This window comes from Pelecanus crispus, chromosome 10 (assembly GCF_030463565.1).
Source record: "Pelecanus crispus isolate bPelCri1 chromosome 10, bPelCri1.pri, whole genome shotgun sequence".
In the NCBI taxonomy this organism is placed as follows: domain Eukaryota; kingdom Metazoa; phylum Chordata; class Aves; order Pelecaniformes; family Pelecanidae; genus Pelecanus; species Pelecanus crispus.
The window spans coordinates 40,818,243-40,842,165 of NC_134652.1; the positions used below are offsets into that span (position 1 = coordinate 40,818,243).

The following is a 23,923-nucleotide window of genomic DNA, read 5'->3' on the forward strand; positions in this document are numbered from 1 at the left end:
ACAAGAACTGGAACTAGGGACAGGTGATGCAGGAGAACTACAGAAACACTGTCTGAACATGCAGGTTAGGCTTAACGTGCAGGTTTAGAAAAGCCAAAGCCCACCTGGAACTGAATGGCAACAAGAAAGGCTTCTACAAGTACATTAGCAGGAAAAGGAAGACTAGGGCAAATGCAGGCCTGCTGCTGAGTGGGAGAGGGCAACAGGGGACATAGAAAAGGCTGAGATACTCAATGTCATCATCTGCTCAGTCTCTACAGGTAAGACCTGACTTCAGTAATCTCCATCTGTAACACCCACAGAAAAGTCTGGAGCACGGAAGATGGAGGAGGATCAGGTTAGGGATACATTTAAACAAACTGGACATAGGTGACTCCAGGGGACCTGATGGGATGCACTCACACATGCTAAGGGAGCTGGCCAACATCACTGCAAGACCCCGCTCTACTACATTTGAAAGGTTCATGCCAATTAAGAGAGGTTCCTCAGGTCTGGAAGAAAACAAACGTCACTTCTGTCTTTGTGAAGGAAGATCCAGGGAACTACAGACCTGTCAACCTCACGTCAATGCTAGCGAAGGTCGTGGTGGAGCAAATCACTCTGGGAACCATTTCCAAACATATGAAGGACAAGGAGGAGATGAGGAGTCGTCAGTGTGGGTTTATGCAGGGCTATTCATGGTCAACCACCCTGATAGGCCTCTGCAATGAGATGAATGGCTTGGTGTGTATGGGCAGAGCAGCGGATATTATTTATCTTGACATGAGTAATGCTTTTGACACTGTCTCCATATGATCTCATAGACAACTGGTGAAGTACGGACTAGACAGATGGACAATGAGGTGGACTGAAAACTGGCTGAATTGCTGGGTACACAGTGTTCTGATCCCACAGCACGAAGCCCAGCTGGAGGACAGTTAATAGAGGTGCTCCCAGGGGTCGACAGTGGTACCACCACCGTTTAACATCTTATTAATGACCCAGTTGACGGGACCAAGTGCACACTTAGTGAGTTTGCAGGCGAGACAAAACTGGGAGAAGTGGCTGATTTGCCGGATGGGTGTGCTGCCATTCAGAGGGACCTTGACAGGCTGCAGAAATGGGCAGATGGGAGTCTCATGAAGTTCAGAAAAAGGAAAATGCCAGGTCCTGCCATCTGGGGAGAGATAACCCCAGACACCAGTATGCATTAGGAGCCAACCAGCTTGAAAGCAGCTTTGCAGAGCAGGACATGGGGACCCTGGCAGATGAATTAAGCAAAATGCCCTAGCAGCAAACCTGTGCTGCATTAGGAAAAGTATTGCCAGCAGGTTGAGTGCTACTTAGCACTGGTGAGACACATCTGGAGTGCTGGGATCAGTTCTGGGAAAAAAAAAAAAAAAAAAAAGAAAAAAAAAGAGAACTGACATACAATTTACTGCATTTAAATATAAGAAAAAACTCTTTTAATCTGAGAGTAATCAAACATTGGATCAGGTTGCCCAGAGAGTGCCCAGGCTGGGGAGTCTCCAGTCTTGGAGATACTCAACACCCACACGACACCTAACGTGAGCAGTGGCAGATGCCTGCCAATCTCGGCAATTTTATGATTCTGTAATAGCTCACGATCATAATAAGCTTTTTTATTTCAGTATTTCAACCTTTGAGATCATTCCTAAGTTTCTTAAAAAGCAAAGGGCCCCGGGCCTAGCGCTGTGCTCAATGACCTACCCATTTTTTCAAACGGATCATTCAGCCTTGCCCTCTGCACCTGCTCATGGCTGGCAAAGCATCCTCACTGAGTCTCTCTGTACTTCCACCCTGAACAGAAAACAGTCTTTGTGCAATGAATAGACCATACAAACCAGGGCATATATACACTTTACTTTCTGCCTTCAAAGTGCACATTTGTCCACAGATTGGTCCTGAGACTGTTGCTGAAGCTATGCCTTCTTTTCATGTAATGCAGTAAGCTTTCAACAGCCTTGAGAGCAACAGACAGGAGAGATCAATGAAGTTCCCAACAGGAACAGAGAAACCAATTAACCTCCAGCGTGAGTACTAGCAGAGCATCACTTTCTGTCATTTCTGCCGAGATCCGTATCAGGAAAAATCATGTATGGTGCAAAGCGCTTAACTATACTGGAACAGCCGATACATGTACTGGGAACATCTCTCTGACCCAAAGCACCTGCACCAGAAAGGAAAAGTGGCCTTTCCAGCTCCCAGGCGGTTTCTTGGGATGGGCAGGAGAACAGGTACACAAATTCATGCCATGCCATTGTCATACAATCATAGAATTGTGTAGGTTGGAAAAGACCCTTAAGATGATCGAGTCCAACCATAAACCTAACACTGCCAAGTCCACCACTAAACCATGTCCCTAAGCACCACATCTACATGTCTTTTGAATACCTCCTGGGATGGTGCTTGATAAACCTTTTGGTGAAGAATTTTTTCCTAATATCTAATCTATCACAACAGTATTCACGTAATCAAATGCATGCACCAGTGGACGGTACTTTATATTTGTAGCCAAGCTTCACACACAATCTTCCTTCATTAACACAGAACTTGGCCTGGCTAATACTCAGGCTCAGTCTCTACATGCATACTCAAAGCAAGTCCAACCAATTTATTAAAACCTCCTGTGCCTAGTCACAGCCTATATAAATGTCACAGCCAATTTGGCAGGGTGAAGCCTTCTGAAAATTGGAAATCACACTCCATTCAGAGATTCAAGCCTGAAGAGTAAACAGAGTAGATACTACTGCTGGGAAGTTCAACATCACTTCTTGCAGAATGGGACCCCAAACCAATTTTCTTGTAACACTGGAATTTCAAACAGTCTGTTCAACTCTGACACATGGCATTGACCTTCTGTTACCACCTAAACAACAAGGAAACGCAATCCCACTATAGAATTGTTTCTATGGTATTATCTGTCATGAGGTTAATGCCAGTCTGACTGAAACACCGCCTGGGCATAGCAGATTTTTGAGATAGGTACATAAGATACAGAAAATACTCTGTAAGGATATTCTTCAAAACATTCCGCACAGCTGCAGCACGGTGTTGAGGTACACTTCTGTTACCAACACTGCTGGGAAGGCACCAAAAAAACCAAGCAACTGTAACATAAAGCAATTCTGTTTGTAAGAGTCTATTCCCTAGGAAGCTGTAAAACTCTCAGATCCAAGGAAAAGTCTTACTAGAAAATGTTATTTGAACTTGGGACAATCCACCCCCCCCGCCCTTTTTCTTTAAATCTAATTGGAGATTTTATTGAAATGCCCAATTTACATGAATCCCTCCCAATTTCCCAATGGCACAAATACAATCAAATACAACAGACAGTGGTTTAAAAAGTAACCATACAGGTTGTACGAAAACCTACCCTAAAACTACATTATACATTTAACTTCCCCAGTACACAGGTGTCCACATGAGATTAAATAAACATTCCTCTATTTTTCCACCTCATAATATTAAAAGTATTTTAGTCATTAATACAAGTATCCTTGTGCCATTACAAATGAAAAATCAATTCTTGCAAGAGAAATAAAATTCCTATCCCGATTTTGAACCTGACATGCATGCATTTTCTTTATGCTGGAGAAAATTTGAGGTATTGATTGTTCAGGCAAATAACATAGACTAGAGAGATACAACCAGAAAGCGAAAAGGTATGCCGATACTTCATTAGCCTCAAAATACTTCCAGTCTTTTTTTTCCTATTGCTATAAAACCTGCAGGAGTTGCAATCCCAAACGAACAACATTCTTGATTCTTACTTACTGGATACCAACCCACTGCAATATTGATGTGCTGGAGAACCAGAGCTGACTTCTGGCATGTATTATTCAACTGGTTACGCAACAGTTGCTAAGAAAACACTTTCCCTACCTCCTTTACTCTGTATTACTATTCGTATTTTCAGTGGGACCAACTTGGGTCTTAACAGAATTGACAAATTTCTGTAATCACAGTAAATAACATGGCTATTTGTTTATTTAGAGGAGGAGCACTTTTTGCTTTCTGAGACACTGGAATAATTTAAGAAGTCATGACGTTTTCAAGTATTTCATAAAGGAAAAACTCTTTATGATTTGCTAGTGACAATTTCTCCCCCATATCTCCACGTACACATTCTTTGGGCTGGACTGACAAGCCCTTGTGGTAGTGCAGCTCCTCATCCTCAGCCTACTCCAAAAGCCGTGTGAGTCTCTATGAACTAAATTACCACTTGGCATGAGTAATTTTATCAAAATCTGGTCTCTTACAGGTGTGGTAAATTCCTCTGTAGTGTAGCGTTTCCATTCATTAGTATTTCACTGACTGTGTAAGCACATCTAGCCTTCACCAGTTCATCCACTTTGCAAATTGATTTTAATAGAACTGTCAGGTTAGATTTTGTCTGATTGATAAATAACCAATCTTCAAGGAGGAAAGGATCAAAGTGCATCAATTTGATTAATTTTCCTATTTGTTTCATAATATACATGCTTAAAAAAACCCCAAAACAACTCACTGACGCTTTTTAGAGCTAATAACAAGAACGTAGTCTCATGTCTACAGTGCAATAGTCTTTTTCCAGAAAGGTGATCAAAGCTGCTGCCATTTTCTTCAAGCAGCTATATCCCCTTCTACAAGCAAAGAGGTATCAGAGGTGAACTATTGAGGACTAAACAGATTACATGCCTTCCTGTTACAAACCGTTGTCCTCCAGGAGAAAGACAGCTACCGTAGTGACAATGCTAAGGAAATGTAGGTTTTAATAGGTTTATTATTTTATTGAGAATCTCAGGAGATGTTTCAGCAAGGCTGCAGATCAAAGACGTAATTATTTTTTAGCCTTTGAGGTTGCTGAAAGTGTTCTCCCTCTCACTTAGCTTTGGTTTGATTTCTCTAGCAGCCACCTTCTGTAAAGCAGGACCGTCTGCTCCAGAGGAGATTGTTCTCTCTCCAAATGGTCTGCTCTCCAAAGAAACATGCCAGTCCCTGCCTTTACGGACATAAATCTTCAAATGACACACGTGTATTTAGAAATAAAACTTACTCCAAAAGCAGAAAATGATTTCAAAAAAGGAATTAGTATTATGGGGTGTGGTTTTGTATCTCGGGAACAATCTTTCATAACAGAAGCAACACTAAGCACAGGGAAAGAACACTTACGATTCAGAACGTTTGCAGCCTTACACATTTTGTGTCTCATATAGACTCTATTTTTAGTTACAGTATTACTACCACTGGAAAGCCCTTTCAGTTTAAAGGCTCTAAATCCACATGCTTATTGTAGACAGCCTTGCAGTTGCCACATGGAAATTTCAACGGGACACACAAAAAACTACGTGTTCTTTTATAAAAGCCCCTGTTGCTTTGCAGGGAATGGAAGTGACAGGAGCTTCCCTGGGAGGACCAACAAGTTTGCCTCCTTGCTTATCATCAAATATCTTCTGGAGATAGCAGGGAGGCTGAAAAGCAGCATTTCTTATTAGGAAGTTTATCTTTTTCCGTTGTCTACCTATTTGAGAATTCAACATTTATCAGCAATGCAGTTTTTATACCACAGATGAGTGCACCAATTTCCTGTCTGCCTTACTTCACGCATTCTAATATTCACGTATTGACTTAACCACCTTTTCCATTTCACTATTTTCCATAATATTTTGGGAGAAAAAAATTGATCTCCTGATATCAGAGGGAATATTTTAAAGATTAAATTTAGCAAGTGCTGCAAAAATAGCATGTTTTCTGCTTAAAGGGGAACATCACACATTGCACCCCTCCAGATAAAATAGAATCAGATCGAACAACTTCAACACTGTGAGAAATGCAAACTTGAGAGTGTGCAAAACAAGAATCTGAACCTGAACCTTTTTTTGGTACAAGCCTGATACGTTATACCAGTTCAAAAGGTCCCTGAACAACACAGCATTAAAACTTTTATTATTCTAGCAGGTGGCACATTATCATTCTTACAGACTGATAATTTTCCTTATTATCCCCTTGACTGCACATGTAACACAGCAATATGAACCTAATAATGCCTATAAACATTTCCATTAACAACAGAGCTTGCTATTTAGGCACACAGAATGTGGTACCAGACTGGTGTAATTGATTTTTTTTTTAATTGATGTATTGTGCTACTGTATATGACTACTGAATTTTGACAACAATGACGACGAAACCAAACAGTGCTACAGGGCTTTAACCCGTAACTTCTTAGTGTATTTATTTAGATATTAACCCACCTAAGTTTTTTCATCTGTCCCAGTGACAGCAGAACTCCTTAACAGGAAGTAAGCTCAAAAATAGATTATTATAAAAGAATCCAATCACAAATTATTTCACTCTACGCGTATACAAGCTTTGTACTTTGATGCACATGCAATCAACTGAGGTAGGAAATTAACACAAGTATTTAAAAAGGTGCCAAGTTATTCAAAACTCCTATAAGCTGCAATTTTGTCTCCTCTGCTGTCATACTGTTATCAGTTATATTCCTCAGAAGATACAGAAAGGACCTGTATATTAATAAACTTATTACCATCTTCCCAGAGAAACTGCTGCGCTCTCTGAGATGCACGGAAGGAGCCTGCAAAACTGTCCCTAACTCTCCTGTGCTTAATAAATGATCAGAGTTCATTTAAAAAAGAAGAATTCCTACAAGTTACACAGGTAGTAGCTGCAGTCAGATTTTGCATGGCCATGCACAAGCCCAGTTGGGGACCCAGGTCGCTCTGTCACATCGTATTTGTATATGTTCCTTCACCCCTCCTTATTTCGAGAGCAGAAGCGTGTATCATTGCTCCCGCCACTCCCAAATGCTTGAAAGCTTGAGCTTTGCTTCTGCTTTGAAGGAAAACAAAGAACAAAATCCTACTCAGACTTTCCCTAAGGAACGGTAGCAAGCATTTTGGTCTGACCGCATGACAGGCCAAAAGCATCGAGGCTAGGAGCTAGCAAAACGTGATTTCAAAGAGGTTCATAGGCTGGTACAGAAGGAGCTGCTCTTGCCAAAGGGACTGCCAGTGCCACCACTAACACCCCCCAAAAAATGAGGGGGGTAGGAGAGGCAAATAAATAATTCTTACCATGTGAGTGCAAGCCTTGTATTTAGAAATAGATTAAATAATACTAAGGGACAGAAAGAGCTTTATGACACGCCTGTGTAAAAACACGCTGCGGTTTGGAAAGCCCACTCTCCATTCTACACGAAACACACTGATAAATACACAATGATCTACTACTTTAAAACAGACTACTGCCGTTCCTTTCTCCTTTATTTGCTCCTCTGCTTACCAATAAATACAGCAAAACCTATACAATTTTCTGTGCCATTAGACAACAGCTTTAGGGACAACTCCAGACTGTTTGCAAAAGAACCAAGTGTAATTCTGCTCTGTTCTCATTAGAGACTGCCTTTACTGAACTGACTTTTGCAGTCTGTTCACGCAAGTTTCACCTGCAGCAAAACTTACGGCTTTGTACAATTTTGCTCAAAGTAAAATTAATAGCTTACTACATTTAACAAGTTTGCAACTAAATATTGATACGATCACCTCCTTTTCCTCTTAATCCTCAAAAGGGCAAAGAAAGCAGAAAATACTGAAAATGTCGTATACTTGCAAAACTGGGACTCGGTAACCAGACGAAGGTACATTTTGAGATTTCCTGTAAAGACACAGTCTTCACAACTAACTGATAGGTGCTTTGATCACTTGGCTCAGTTAAGACGAACTGCAGACTGTTGTCGAGTCAGACTGTAAAATTAAGGACACAGCAGCATGTACAAAAGAGGAGGGAAGCCAATTCTCCTCAACAATGGTAGGATTTGAAAAAGTCAACCCCACAGAAGTGGTTTATGTCTTTTCCCAGTAGTAGGAGCTGAATGAGATCAGCACTGGTTATGTTTCAGAAGCTTTCTTTTTATTCAGTAGCAGAGCTCTGGAGTGAGCTTCCTTTTTTCTTTTCTTTTTGAATCATCCCTGAACAAAAAAAAACCCAAAACAAAAAACAAAACAAAACAAAACAAAAAAGCCAAACAAAACAAAACAAAAAAAGGCAAAACCACAATGCAAAAATTGCTACAATATATGGAGAGTATTTGTTTGTTCTCCTTTCTCCCAATATTCAGTACTCAATTATTTGTATCTATATGATTCTCTAGCATGGGTTGTGAACTGCAGAAAACATGAAATATAGACCAAATGCATTCTCAGGACAACTGAGTTTGTAAAAAGCAAATGTACAAGTGGTACTTAGTTTGTTCACACAATATCAATGTGACATGAAATGGTAGAACTCTATCACCATTCATTCCCTTTTCAAAAATACTTAAAATACTTCACACCCTTCTTCCCTGTGATTGTGCTAAATGATGCCTGACAGGCTAAAACATAAAAAAGAAAAATGCAGGAAAGACAAGTAAGCCCACCCCACATTTTCTCTAGAGCTTTTTGTTACTAAGCAGTTTTCAAAAGCATATGGAAATATGAATTCAGCCAAAATTACCTTAATAACCAAGTCAAACTTCTGGTGTAAATCCCTATTTATTGGCTTTAGGAGCGTGAGTACAGCTGTTGTGAGATTCATATGGAAATACTGTGGATAATCCTCCGGAGTACCTGTAAAAAAGACATTGAGGTTTGAACAAATGCTGTTTCTGAAAGATTTAGTTAAACAATATATTTATTTTACTCATTAGTCATCAACGGAACAAAACCTAATCCTGCTATTATAAGGATAAAATACTGCATCGTGTGTACATGGAGCTTAAGGGTACTACTAATATTATGCATTTAATATTACCATTATTTCCTTACTCTCCCTAACCATGAAGATTCTTCTCAACTGGGAATCCCTAAGTACTTGTTAACAACAGAGCCCAAACACACCTGCAGCTGGTGGAAATTCTGCTTCTCGGCTTCCAGGAGATACGTATAAATCTAATCAGATAAGAGGACATATGGAGAAATGAGCTTTCACTGCAAATCATCTTCCACTTGTATGCACCCAACCTGCTAAACACATACCACCAAGATTTTCTCTCTCCAGCTTTGAAGTACGTTTGTTTCCCCTGAAGTATCGCCAGACATACACTGATGTTAGTCTCAGAGAACACTATGAACTGTTTTTTGAGTGCACGCATTCAAATGAAGAAAATACACAGTGAGATGATGTGACAAAGATATTACCACTAAGTTCATGATAGCCATGCTATCGCTCAAAGATTTGCAATTTAAAATGCACATTTTAAATACCTTAGTTCTTGTAGCCCTCTGTTGCACCTATGGACAAGCTCTTTAATGCATTAATAATAACATATACATAAGTAATAACACCAGACTTGTTATTTTAGAAATCCTTCTAAGAAAAGAAGTTTCTCATTAGAGAGGAAGCACCACATGCAACCTCATCTGTGTCTAACAGCTTCCATTTATTGTCAGCAGTAAATAGTGTCTTCATGGCTGTGAGTTTCCAGGATACTCTCCAACCCGGTTAAAAGAGCAGCAGTCAGAGCCTGAACAGATTTGCAAACCCAGGGAGATCCAGCCAGGGCTACGCAAAGGATGCGGACAGCCGTGCCCTTGCTGTGCCGGGCCCCTAGGCTGGCCAGCGAGGCAGCTGCAGCCCAAAAACCTTCCCATGGTACCGTGCTCAAGCCAAAAGGCTCTAGCAGCATAACCCGACACAGAAGGCATAAGAATTAAGCTACAGTGATTTCGAGCCGCATGATTCTCAAAGAGAGTACACCAAAAAGTAGCAGTGGTGGAACATTAATTGCCAGGGCAGGATGAAGCGATAAGCGTATGGGATACTGTTCAGCAACAGTCTGTCACCTATCGGGAACAGAGGCTATACCATTTTTTTTCTAAAAGACAAAGGGATATTCTCTCCTCATTTGCGTGGCAGAAAACTGTATCCGCCTTCTCTAGCCTCTGTGTCTCATCCCAGTTTGTTTTAGTTTACCTGTCCAACTTTTCCCCGAGCCAGCCTGACTCTCGGCTGGGGAGATGTGAGAGTGCAAATCTGAACAGAGCAGCGCTCAGAAGGTCAGTGTTCAGAACCAGCATGAACTCTGGCATCTCACAGCTTATCAGTAACACTAAAAGTATCCAAAGAAACCAAAATACAGATTACAAGTCTAAGATCTCGAGTCATTTTAGGTCTAGGAACAGTCCTGTGCAGAAGCTGAGAGGCAGAAAGTGCTCCTGGCTGATGGTATAAATGCCCCAGTAAGTCCTCCGAGCTCATCGCTTACGATATCTTAAAGCAGCCATGAGAGCAGGACAAATATTGCTGTGCCAATACAGCGTAACAGGGCGTAAGATTCAACACAAAAAAGACCACTTTTCTGATAAATGATCCTATTATTTGTTCACCTTTCAAGTGGAATGATTAGAAACTGCTTTTAGAAAGTCAGTAGCTATCCCAGGAGATAGATTACCGTCCTAAGTCATGTGCAATACTTTTAATTTGCAACTCATCATACACCAATCATCTGCTATACTGTGTGTATATTGTGCATATATATGGTGTGTGTGTATATTATGTGTGTGTATATACACACACACACTGTACATATTCTGCAAATATCTCTCTATATGCGTACGCCATACTCCCAGAGAGCAGTAACAGAAGAACCACTATGGATTATTTTTTCTGTTATACCACCAACATAGATACAGAGTTTCTAGCTCCAAGTCCTCCCTCCCCTTCCCCCCCTTTTAATTTCAACTCCTAATTAACTGATCTAATTTTTAAGAGCACTAGGCATCCAGCAGGAGCTCCAAGCTTTTGGCAGATAACAGATTGCTGTAGTCTTAGGAGGCTGCACGTCACAAGGGCTGAGGCTGAAGCTAAGAAAAACCAAGAAATGAAAGACTAAATGCAGAAGTAAAAACCAAGACGTTCCCCGAAGGAGAACAAATACATAGGGGAGGATGGAGACAGCTGTAAGAGGCACACAGTGACCTACATCAGGGAAGATGAAGCCAATATTGTGTAAGGCTGCCAGGAAAGAATCCAAGGAAAAAAAAACCAAAACCACCAGGTAAAGGAGGAAAAGACAGCAAGAAAGACGACCAGAAAAGTAAAGATTAGAGTATAATAAAGCTGGATTGCCTGAATCCTAACTGATGATGTCTGCTCAGCTGCTGCCTACCACAGGAAGAGTCCAAACTCCAGGATACCTGAAGTTCTGAAAGTAAAGTTTTCCAGGAACAGAGGTTATCTGCTTCTGTATACACAAAAATATTTGTATTTTGACAGAGCGGACCAACCCTCAGGCGGCACTGTTGCCTGATCTGCTTCCAGAAAGGAGGAATTTCCTACTGCAACTGTAACTATGTGTCTTCAAAACCAGTCGTCTGCATATTACAGGCAAGCGCTACTGACCAGAGAACTGTTCACACCGCCCCTACGCTGCCAGTCTCTCACGAGTCCAACGTGCAAGCAGATGTAACCCAGGAAAAGCAGAGAGGTCTAAAGCTCTATGGATGAGCTCTGAGTCTCTGGCCTCCAGAAATTCATCTGGTCTGCACGTTTGGAGAGGTCTAGGGTATCAAAAGGTGGCGGGCCAGCACGCTCGGCAGGTCCGTAAGCACCCTTTGAGACAGGAGGACAGCACACGAAGGGTGGCACGTGGCTTCTTTTCTGTACTTTAGCACGTGGAGATGAGATGGCACCATCCACACCAAAAATGAGCATTGAGTGCTCAGCAGACCTCTGGTGACACTCTTTTGGCCCAGGCAACAGAAGCAGAGAGCTGACTGCCCAGGAGGGAACATGATCTCTTCTACCTTGATGATCTTACAGCAGAGGGAGGTGTCCACGAGGTGAGGAGCACTCTCAGGTTTGCTTTTCTTGGAGCCAGAGGAGGGCTTTTGTGGGGCATGTTGCCTGCCAGGCAAATGTGTCGGGGAGCTCACAGGACCGGAGAGAAACCCTTAAAAACGTTGTTGTGTTTTTTGGCTCTTCATTTAAATATCAAACAAATAGAACACTTAATTGTTCAAAATCGGCAGCAGAAGTCACAGAGACAGTTCCAGGGTCAAAATCAGAAGGTGATGATTTAAAGGAAAAATTTACTTTTCCCAAGAACCAGCCCCAGAGAAAAGAAAGCCTTAAAATTACTAACGAAAATAGCTAAGGCAAAACCTTCCGACAGGGCTGAGCAGTAAATACAAGAGCAGTAAATACAAGAGCAGCACAGGGCTGTGATGCAGTTAACACTAAGGAAAAAAATAGGGTGAGACTGCAGACGAGAGAAGGTGAGCTGGCTCTTACCCCCTTTGTATTGCACACGCACTACAGGCAAAGGGAGGGGGCTTGCTAACACACTTGCCTACATCAGACACTACATGTGGGTCTATTGCAATGATCCAAATATATTAACATTCCTGAAAGTCAAGGGTTGGAAAAATTAGCGCATGAATAAAATTTCCAAACATCACGTTTCCAAATGTAAAGATATCAGGCATTTTATAAGAAATGAAATATTACAGCACGGTCCCAGTTCAATCCTCTTCTCTGAAGTACTTTATTGTACTTTGGAAGGTAGTTCTTTCATCATGTACTTTAGCCAATACTTCAAATAGAAGACAACAATCCCAATAATACTATGCTGTAACTAGTTCTCTAGTCTTATTTAAGACCTAATCTTCTATTGTTTTATCAGTACCAGCCCATAAGTACTTGAACAAGTACATTCAGACATCTTGATATATCCTTTGAGAGGATTGTACTCAGAGGTCAGAATGAGAAAGACAGCAGAAAATAATGGGCTATTAACACACTTGAAATATTTCTTCATTTCTCGAGTGCCTTGCCCTCAAGTTACTTTTGTCTTCAGCAGCGCTATGCTCACGTGAATGTGTAACAAGGCTTCCATGGGCATTTATTGTTACCTCATCGAGTAAGTCTAACTCCTTTTCAATGAACCGCAGGGGAATCTGTTGCGGTTGGAACTGGAGAGGTTCACTCGTACCCTCCCTCATGGAAAAGATCACTAGATTTGGTGAAAGCAGCACTGAGGCATATACCTCAACACTTGAAAGGCTAGTTAGCTTCAAAACTTGACAGGCAGGGATCCTTATGGGTGCTTAAGGATGAGGTTAGCAAGCCACATCAAGCAGAAGTGAGCTATCGCTGCAGTGATGCTGGGCTTCGTTAAAAGAAATGCGTCTTCACAGTAGATCCTAAAGATACCGGGAAAGATGCACAGGCTTCATATATAGCCCAAAGCATATGCCAGGACTTGACTTGTATAGGTGTGCAGTGGGAGGAATAAAGCAGGGTAAAAGAACCACCAAATTAGAACTCAGTCAAATCAAATAAAATTCAAAATCATTCTCGTATTTGATAAGTAGCTTAATCTCTCATTCTGTGGGCATAGTTCAGACCTTCCAGTGTTTAAAAAGACATATCCAAACATATACAGAAGAACTAGATCTAAAGATCTAAAGCAAGGGGAAAATCTATATAATGAGAAATATCTGCAAGGCCTATTTCCTGTGAAACTATTTAATATTTCCTGAGGTAAAGGCTAAAATATAAATAGCACTGCATACTGGCAAAGATGAAGACACACTTAAAAATCTAAAAAGAAATCCTTTTGAAGACCACAGTGGGGGGGGAAGGAAAGAAAAGACAGCCTTTCCATTGAAAAATCCCCCAAACCCCAAGCAAATTGCTATAATACACCTTTCTGAATTATTCCTTCGAGGTCAAAACAGTCATTCAAACATTAAAAATATTGCAAGTTAGTGAAACACGATTTTTAATAAGGTCACTCCTGATGAACTTTGCCAAAAAAGATGGACTGAATGTTGCACTGAGGCATCACTGTCAATAGGAGAATTTATAAATAAGCCAATTCAATTTATAAACAAACCAAGTCAATTTTCAAACAAAACCACCTAGTATATTTGCTCTACAAGTATTTACAAATGCCCTTACAAAAACGTTTTGCTGGAAAAGGCCTAGCTGGCAGCAATGCATCCCTTGGTCTGCCAGATCTGAATCCAGTTGCAGCCTGATGGAATGAATCTAGCTTGCTTCATGGCTATCCAAACAGAACCCGATTTCTTTTCGTAGAGGCTGCTGAGGTCTGCCGTGCTGAGGCTGGTCTACCACAGCCACGGCGCTTGCCATGGTCCTGGGGAGAAGAGCCCTGAGAACATTCTCAAGACCAGTCTGTTGGCACCCAGCAGGTTCAGGCTGCTGCATTTTGCACACAGAGCTCAGGACTGGCACTTTCAGTACAACGGTACCTCGTACAGTACCCTCTTACGATGGCACTTAAAATGACAGACATATCAAACCATCAAACCTACTATTTTTCCCCTTTCACAACAGAACTGTAATATACATAAGCATTTTTTTTTAATGACAAGCAAAACCACACAATCTGCTCATTAAAATCCTTACTTCCACCTCTCCATGGGTGAGAAAGCCATGCAGCTGCAGTTTAACACAGCAAGACTGAAAAAGATGCGATTCCAAAACCACACAATTTTCAATTCCCGTGCTAGTCACAGGGCACAGAAATGACTACAACATCAGTCTCTGTACTTTGGGAAGAGCAGGGCAGGTGGAGGACTGCAACTGCAAACCATTGCCTTAGGCCTTTTCATTATCAAATCATACAGGTTAAGCAATTGGAAAAAAATGTCAAACACAGAAAAGTAGCAGAGGGGAAAAAAAAAAAAGAAAAAAAGACAAAAACCACAGCAGAATACAAGAAATCCCCCAGCAAATCCCTACCCCAAGAGTAGGTGTTCTCTGAACTCTTTCTAGAACTGCATTCCTCTCTGGCCAACTAAACAAACATTAAATTACAAGGGAAAGCATGCAAGCTCCCAGGCAGCAAACTTGGAGGTGGATGCAGTAAGACCCCTGAAGGTGCTCTGTGCCAGAAGACTTTTGGAAGGAAACCTGCTGTAATTGCCTTTCTTTAGCATCTAAAGACTTTTGGAAGGAAACCTGCTGTAACTACCTTTCTTTAGCATCTTTTATTGGGCCTTTGCACCTGTGAATGAAAAAAAAAGGCATTGCAGCATAGTTACAAGCACAGATGAGTCTCACTCCTTTCTTGGAGCTTGCTGTGTTGCTCCATTCACTAAACCAGACAATTCTGTATCTGTTCTGAATAAATAATAATAAATAATGCAACCATCTGAAATAAGTTTCTAAACTGCGATTAAACGTAAATAATGAACAATGATTTCAAACATCCCGCTAACCACAGTATCAATTTTTATTAGGTTTCCACTCTCCCAGTCAATCTTTCTCCGGCTGGTCATAATAAAGCAACCAATTGTGAGTGATAGCAAGAGTAGCAGACACCAACCAACTAGGATGGAATAGAGGATGCCCGGTCGATCAGAAGGAGGCTGGATGTTTCGGTCCTGATCTATGGCTTGGATGGGTGGAGTGACACTGATGGGATTCACACGTGCCTGAAATGAAAAATCAGACAGATTTGAAACAGAAAAATTAGAAAGCCAGATCTTTAGGTTTAACACAAAACCACCCCACTGAAAAGGATATTTGCTGAAAATGCAGGAGAAAAAAACCTTCATTTTTAAGAATAGTTACAACACATGTCCCTTTTGAAATTGAAATTAAGTAGGCAACATATATATTTCCACAGCAACCTCCTTTCTTTTAGATACTTCTTTATACTGTAATAGTATCTTCAAGGAAAGGAAGCTTGCAAACGTTCAAGCAAATGCTTGACTATGCTACTATAAATAGTGCCCTGAGCCAGACATTTCAAACATCATCACAGCAGTTAAATACAGCAAATGCTTTAAAAAGGGGAAATAAAAACAAATTGAATTTGAGAATCCTTATGAGGAAGAGTGGCTGTGATACATGAAAATATACCGCAAAAGAAATTCAAGCTAAGGTACAGACATTTCAAGGATAGGTACATTTGAAAAGTCTGGATGGACATTGCAATAATTCACACCGTTATTCAGAAGTGACCTTGCATGCCGAACATGGAACCGGAAAGCCAGAAAAAGCATTCGCAAGCTTCCATCTCGTTCAGTGTTTGTACATGCAATTCTTCACCTACCAACTTAATAGCATTCCTGTACTCACTAAGGCCCTCACTGTTGCTTTGAATATTTTCTGAAGTTTTCCTATGCCAATACACGCTCCAGTGGTAACACCGGAGCTGCCATTCCTAACTCTAACAGAACAGTTTCAGTAACCTTGGCTGCTTAATCAACTAGAAACATAGCTACCCCACGAATGTACGTGCGCCGGTCTTTTCCCTCCCCTTGGAACTTTTACTTGTGTGGCCAAATTAGTAACATCTATGAAAAAAGACACCTTCTTTCCACACACAACTAATCCTGGCAGCCTTTGCTTTGGAAAGCTCTAACGCTCCCTGTTCTGCAAGAGGGAACTTGAAATTTAGCGTGGGAATAGGAATGAGATAAGTCCACGCTTGGCCAAGTTTTGGCAAAGCCTTCAGAAATCCTCTTGCTGAGATTTGGAAGAAATCTGCAAGAGCTTTAGCAATGCCTGTCAATAAACCTAGAGGGAAAAGAGGCGAGCCAGGAGGAGGAGAACAAGACAGGAATGGATGCAAGGCAGTTTGCAAGAGGGGCGAGTTAACAGGCCCTCCTGTAATTTTGGATACGTAGCCAAAAGGTCACCTGCAATAACACACGCTATTCTGCCCACCCAGAAGTCACTTCCTACAGGTTACTGAGGTCTGGCGAGGCTTTTCCAGGCTCCTGAGCCAGGGTTTGCAGCCACGCGTGGTTACACAGCTCTCGGCTTTGGGAACAGAGCATCTGCCTCCCAACACGGGACCGGTACCTCCTCACTCCGCCTCTCTGCTCATGGCTTTTTCCACAGTTCCCAACAAGCAGGCGAGGTCCTTTGTCACACGCCTGTTTCCACATTTGACTCTCTAAAAAATTAAACTCTTAAAAGTGTAATGAGGAAGACGAGCTCGAAATAGGCATAAAGAAAGAGAGAAGAAGATATATTTGACATATGTTTGAATTTTTAAAATGCCTTAGGACTGCATAAAAGTTACATGCTGAGAGATAAGATTATGCATAAAACTGTCCAAAACTAAAATGCTATTTTTAAATTTACAGATCAATTGAAGCACTCAGACAAATCTACATTACAGTTAAAAACACACCGGCCACAACAACAGTCTCATTTGCTAAGGCCGGCTAGGTTTTAAACTCACCATTCAAAGCTGAAATGTCTGGGTCTATGCTCGAGTAACAGCGATGGATCTAGCCTTGTCAATAATGAGCTGTCAGCTGCACCTGACTGCTGAACTAGACTAACATAATAACTGTTGGATATGGAACTCAGTGTCCTGGTTTCAGCTGGGATAGAGTTAATTTTCTTCCTAGTAGCAGGCACAGTGCTGTGGTTTGGATTTAGTAGGAGAAGAATGTTGATAACACCCTTACGTTTTTAGTTGTTGTTCAGTACTGCTTATGCCAGTCAAGGACTTTGCAGCTTCCCCTGCTCTGCCAGGGGCACAAGAAGCTGGGAGGGGGCACAGCCAGGATGGTTGATCCCAACTGCCCCAAGGGCTATTCCATACCATATGATGTCATGGGCAGTATAGAAACTGGGGGGGTTGGCCGGGGAGCAGCGATCGCTGCTCAGGAACTGTCTGGGTATCGGTCAGTGGGTGGTGAGCAATTGCATTGGGCATCACTTGCTTTGTATATTGTTATTATTATCATCATTATTATATTATTGTTATTATCATTTTACCTTATTTCAATTATTAAACTGTTCTTATCTCACCCCAGGAGTGTTTCTCACTCTTACTCCTCTGATTCTCTCCCCCATCCCACCGGGGCAGGGGCAGTGAGCAAGCGGCTGCGTGGTGCTGAGCTGCTGGCTGGGGCTAAACCACGACACTCAGATAGCAAGGACATGTGCTTTACTTTCCAATTCAAGGAGAAGCTCAAGAGAAGCATTTAAAAAAACTGCATGTGAAATGGAACGGGTTCTACTTGAACAAAAGATACTTTATCCCACACTGCCACCATTACACTGATGACTCAGAACCAAAGCAATCAATTGAACAGAAGTTGTATAAGAAAACAAAGAAGTATAACAAAACCAAGACTGAAACGTGAAATCCAGTAAATTTTTATTCCATCTAAGTTGTTTTTCTAAGTACTGTACATACCCTGAAATGGGCTGCTCATAAACTAGACGATATCACGGCAACAAAATCAGTCGCAATCCACTGAGGTGTTTAGGGATAATTTAAAGCTGTTTTGAATTAAATAGGCTGATGTGCCTTGAAGCAAAGCTAAAGGTACTTTCATATTGTTTTAATAATCCATAGATAATGCAAGTATCTTTTTCATTTAAACTTAAATTAGAACTGTGAAAACATAACTGCACAAAGAAGGGGCCATTACGTATGTTAATGAATTTGTAAAAGCACGTGTAGGATCGTTTCTGAAGGAGTACATATACTTTCTATGAAAAATAATTACTTTAAAAATTTGTACTCAAAACATGCGTTGATCGATAGCAGTAATAACTATGATTATTACATAGGGATATTTCTTTCTTTCCTGAGTGCTTTGAAATGTGAAAGGCATGAATGGGTGCTCACAACACCCCCAGGTCCCTGTGATGTGGTGCTGCCCAGCAGCAAAGCTGTCGGGGCTCGTGGGGCCTGAGGCAGCTCCCCGGAGCCCATCTCGCTGGGACGGGGCCCCAGTCCTGCCCCAAAAGTTATTCCGCATGGCACAGTTAGCAGTTGTTGCTGGAGACCGGCAGACCACAACGCTACAGTACCCACCACCACCCTCAGAAGGAGGTTCAGGGAAAAGATGAGGGTTTGCTCAGCCCTTTGAGAGAGAGGACACGGCCACATACAGATAGAAGGTGGCTCCCGACTTAAGCAGAGGAGGCAGAGCCTCCTCACAGCTCTGCAGAGTGGGCATATAGAATCATAGAATCGTTTAGGTTGGAAAAGACCTTTAAGATCATCCAGTCCAACCATTAACCTAAACTACCTATGCTACAAAATGGGATCTGTGACAGCCACCGTGGTGTATTAGATCCAACATCCTCGCAAAAAAAACAAACAAAAAAAACCCCTATCACTGTTGTTCTCAGCCTCGAAGTGCTTCATAAAAAGATGGAAGCTCATTAAAAGGAAGGGAAAACAGATTACCGAAAGAGTGAAATGTTTGCGGGGCCCACAACTGTTTAAGGATGCTCGGCTGGAGGCAAAGAAAAAGCACACGGGATTTTTATTGAGGCAGGCTTGAGAAAGGGCAAGGCAAATCAGCACGGCGACGCAGCGGTGCAGGGAAGGTTACTCAGAATAAACAGACGGCCTTCAAAAACCAGCCACTTCCAAGTGAAGAACATAAAAGGGTTTACAAGCTCTGGCAGTAGCAGGCGATTAAAAACCAAACAAACAAGGAGATCCTGTCAGTTCTAGGGTAAAATATGCAGTAATTTATTTCCTTTTCCCCATTAGGGAAGAGATCTCTCAGTTACTGGTTTTGGTATTAATAGACTTCCAGGTGCATCAATACACCGCCAGGCAGGCCAAAGAACAGAACCCAAACCCCAGCTTGCAAATGTTATCACAAGGATTAATAAATTAAAAAAAATAGATCCTTCTTCAAACAGAACCTTGACAGGAAGCCTGCCAGGGAGTCTGCAGGGCCAAGAGATGATCAAGTGAAAAAAAAAAAAAAAATTAAGAAAAGCTCAGTGAGAATAAGGTAGTAGGCACAAAACCTCCCCCCCCCCCCACCCCCCACCCCTTCTTTTGTGTTCACCATGAAAGGACTCTGATGGGTCCCCATGCCAGCACCTTCACCATGTGGGATGCCTCGCAGGTCCCGCAAAAACCCCATAGTGTTTAGAGACATTATGGACTGAACAAGCCAAATGAAGAGTAACACGAGGCCAAGAGCAGATGGGTTTCTAAAGGAATGCAAGAGCCAATCGTATCAACTTGCTGTGCTGTGTAATTTCCTGCTTAAAAGTGCTTTGGTACCTGAGGAACAGCAACTGGCAAACGTAATACCAAAATTAAAAGGGTGCCGGGCGACCCAGGGGAATACCACCATGAAGCCTGAGGCTCATACCAGGAAAAGTTAGCTGATGATATAATAACAGCCTGAGCAAACACACAAATAAATACAATACACCAGGGAAAGCTTGGTTTTCTGCAAAGGGATATCCAGCCTCTCAAACTTACTGTGGCTCCCTGCAGGAATCACTGGCACGTGGATACCACAGAACTGTTTCATATGGTGCGTGTAGACTTCCAGCCAACTTTGACAAGCTCCCTTACAAAATACTTGTAAGGAAATTTGGCCTCCACAGAAAACAAGCAAAGACCTGTGTTTCCAGAACCAGTTACGTTAAGAAAGATGAGGCAGAGCAGGAGTAAGCTTTCAGTTCCTGCAGGGAGAGAGGGGAGATCCACGGGGATCTGGGTTAGTACTGGAGCGGCTCGGCTCACTCCTACGTGACCTCAGAAACGCAGGGGAGAGCACTGGAAGACGACTTGCAGATTATACTCCAATTATTCAGAGTAGAGAGGGTGAGGGTCACCTACAAAAGACTGCAGTTTTAAGCACTGAAGGCAACATACTTAATGAAGTGCATCAAGTTTTTTCACATCTTCCTTGTACATATTCAGTCCTTTTATGAAAAGCCACCAACCAAAATTCTCAGTACTCTCACACAGAGAAATCTTTGCAGCTAGGTTTGGGAGGGCGATGAGTCAAAATGATCCTCCTTTTTAATGAAGTCAAACCAGACTTGACTGCTTAGGGGCTATGGGGACAGAGCACTGTGAATCTTCCCCTCAGCTCTTTTCAACAGAAAGATCCCTCGTAATTCATTATGAAACGATCAGTGAATAATAACATGTTTATTCACAAATGTCATAAAACAGTGCCATGTGCCTATCCCAGTCACCAAACGATACACACTTCAAAAAGCAGCAGCATCGAGTTTCTGTCATGGGAAAGAAGAGAAAGATGACTGGACATTATCTGAAGTTACTGTTATAAAATCAAAAGGGCTAGGAAAGAAAAAAACCACAACGGCAAGTATGCATTCAAATGCTTTGTCTTAATGCGTTTAGTACAGGTGGAAAACGCTTCTATCCGTTTGCTACGCTCTTTTCATGTCTTGCTCTTCAACCTGTGCCATTAGCCCAAATTTGGCTGCAAATTGTTTCTGTTCAGAAGAGAAACTGATAATAGAGCCAGGTCTGTTTCAAAACAATCCTGTTTATTCAGTAGAAAGGCAAAAGCCACTTTCCCCGGAGAGAAGACAAACTGAGCTTCCAGACACCAGTACTCCTGCTTACACCTTTGAACGTACTTCAACCACAAAACCTCTTTTTGCTTTCATTCAGGAACTGACTACCACCACCACATCTGAGCCTGTCTCTGATGTTTCCTCCTCCGCCTCCTTTTCTGTTTCAGCACACACACCTTCACAACGCAGTGAAACTCTTTCAGCTGGTATCTCTACTGCACATGGTGACACGTGGCTAGAATACAGGTGTCTAAGTAGGATAATAACATGATAATATAGATGATAATGATAAAATAATAATGACTGGCAGAAATTTCCCTATTTTTTCTTACGTGAAAAACACATTAAAAAAAAATCTAAAGCAAAAGATCTTTAAACTGCAAATCATTGACTAGGCCCAAAACTTGCAAAGGAAGCCATAAACCTCTGCATGCATTCATACAAGAGTGCTTTAAGCTCCTACTAAGGACAGTGAGGAAAAAGAACAACTGATTTTTTAATTTATTTATTAACATGGAGCTTAATAAATTTAGGACTGCAGTTGCACTCAATAACCCAGAGTATCTTTAGGCATCTGTGTAAAAACGTGTATTTTTTCCCACCATCACATGGCAACTGAAATACCGTATGGAACAATTAAAAGGAAATTTACAACTGAGATGCAGAATATGCATTTTGTGCTTTCAAGCATAATAAAACAAAAGTGACTGTCTTTAAAGTTACATGTTTTCCAAAGATTTTGCATGTACATTATTTTATTTAAAACATTTTAAGATGTCCATGACTGCCAGACTTTCAATAGAAAGATATGTAAAATGTCTAAGTGTTAAACGTAGTAACTCAATTATTGGATTAAAAACTGAAACTGAGGGGGTTTGTCTTCTTATATGAACACTTTTGATTGATTGTTCAAATGGCTGCCATCTGCCGCCTCCTCCTTCCTCAGTTATAACTCTGCTCACCATCCTCCTCCCCTGAGATTGTTCTCACCCACTTTTTGGGGGTAAAACATTGCTTCTCAGCACTGCACAAAGTCTTTGGAAGATACCAGCTTGGACCTCGCATCTCTGGGAAAACACTGCTAATGGTTTAAAACCAGCACGTTGCCAAAAACCCCACAGAGGGTCATTTTTGCTACATAATGCCTGACAAGCAAGATCAAGAAAAGCAAGAGAAGCGCAAGTTCAAGGAACTCATCTACCTGAATGAAGTACCTTCCTGTCTTTATATGTTCACCTGGAGCTCATCTTCCCGATTTTTAAAGCCATTCAGGTCAGAAATACTCTACTTGAAGTTAATGAAATAAAAACTGGTTCAATCTCTTAGGATTGAGAGCTGAACTTAACGCCACATATCTACAGTTTTACCCAGCTACCTCCCCAGAATACAGCGACTTCATGCATTATTGAACGGTAGTTTTTAAGTGACTTAAAACCTCTCAGGTCAATAACTCATTTCTCCCTGCATCTAACACTGTTCTCTTGATATCATCTGTTTGTTACTAAATAATCACGTTAGAGTCATGAAATACCAGAACCTAACTGCAAGACTGAACCACTTAGGATTTCAAATCAGCTACGCATGCTGTATTGCACACAGCGCTATGCTGAATTCAAGTTGCCACAGGCTCGTTCAAGGCACTGATTCTATCAAGTACTAACGATTAAACAAGAAAAAAGCACTGATTGGTATTTGCTATGAGGTATAGGTTTGAAGATTTTTTTTTTTTTTTAAAGATGGGACCATAATAATTGTCGCACAGCTGATACCGAGAATAGCTCTGCTTAAAAAAAAAAAAAAAAAAAAAGATTTCCTTTCTTTTCTGTGGTCTGAGATGCAAAGCTAAATTCGCCAACTATATCTATGTATGCAGAACTACTTCTTCTAGGGAAGATGAGAAGGAAAAGGGAGGACGTGACACATGTTTAGAGTTAGAACAACATGATGATTTTATGCACAGAGGTGAGTTCTTTTTTTTTCCCTTTGCTTATTACCACAAAAACCACTGTCTTCTGAGAAACTGAAACACAGTTAACCTTACTGAACAAGGACACTGCCTCATTTTAGGCAGTTAATTTATTAACAAGAACTGTCTTATATGTGATTGAAGACAACAGACCATGAACCAGCCACAGGTTCACAAACTGGAGTGATGCTGCTTTGATGATTCACAACCACTTCAGCTCCCACCTGCCTGCCCTGGGATGCTCCTGGGAGCCAGTGGGCAGGGCCGCTACGCAGGCAGAAGTAACTATTACCAACTGCTGCAAAAGAGAAAACCCTACGAAGAGTTCCCAAACTTCTGTTTCGATTCATCAAGGCGAGCTTCCCACCCACAGCGCTCCTATGTCTGTTGGCCTGCATGAAATCCACTAACAGAAGGGACAAAAACTACATCTTTAGAATTTATTATTGTACTCAAACACAGCGAGATGTTTTCTACCCACTAATTCATGTGGAAGACTAAGTTATTAAGACACACCACAAAGACTGCTAAACAATAAAAATGAAGGAGCATCATGAAAGTATGCATTACTCCTGGTTGACCAAAATAAGATACGTCACGGTGCCTTGAGCAACAATCCACCAAAAAACCAGAATGTTCACTTGCATTAAT

The 23,923-nt window shown here is 41.5% G+C and overlaps 1 protein-coding gene across 3 annotated transcripts in view; it reads right to left on the minus strand.

Moving 5' to 3' along the window:
* Positions 1-23,923, minus strand: part of PCDH15 (protocadherin related 15) — a 400,140-nt gene that overhangs the window by 219,424 nt on the left and 156,793 nt on the right. For all 3 annotated transcript variants that reach the window (XM_075717276.1, XM_075717274.1, XM_075717275.1), the window contains exons 8-9: positions 15,341-15,449; positions 8,500-8,612 (exon numbers count right to left, since the gene is read on the minus strand). In XM_075717276.1, the coding sequence (XP_075573391.1) occupies positions 8,500-8,612; positions 15,341-15,449 (222 nt within the window). The remainder of the gene's footprint in view (positions 1-8,499; positions 8,613-15,340; positions 15,450-23,923) is intronic.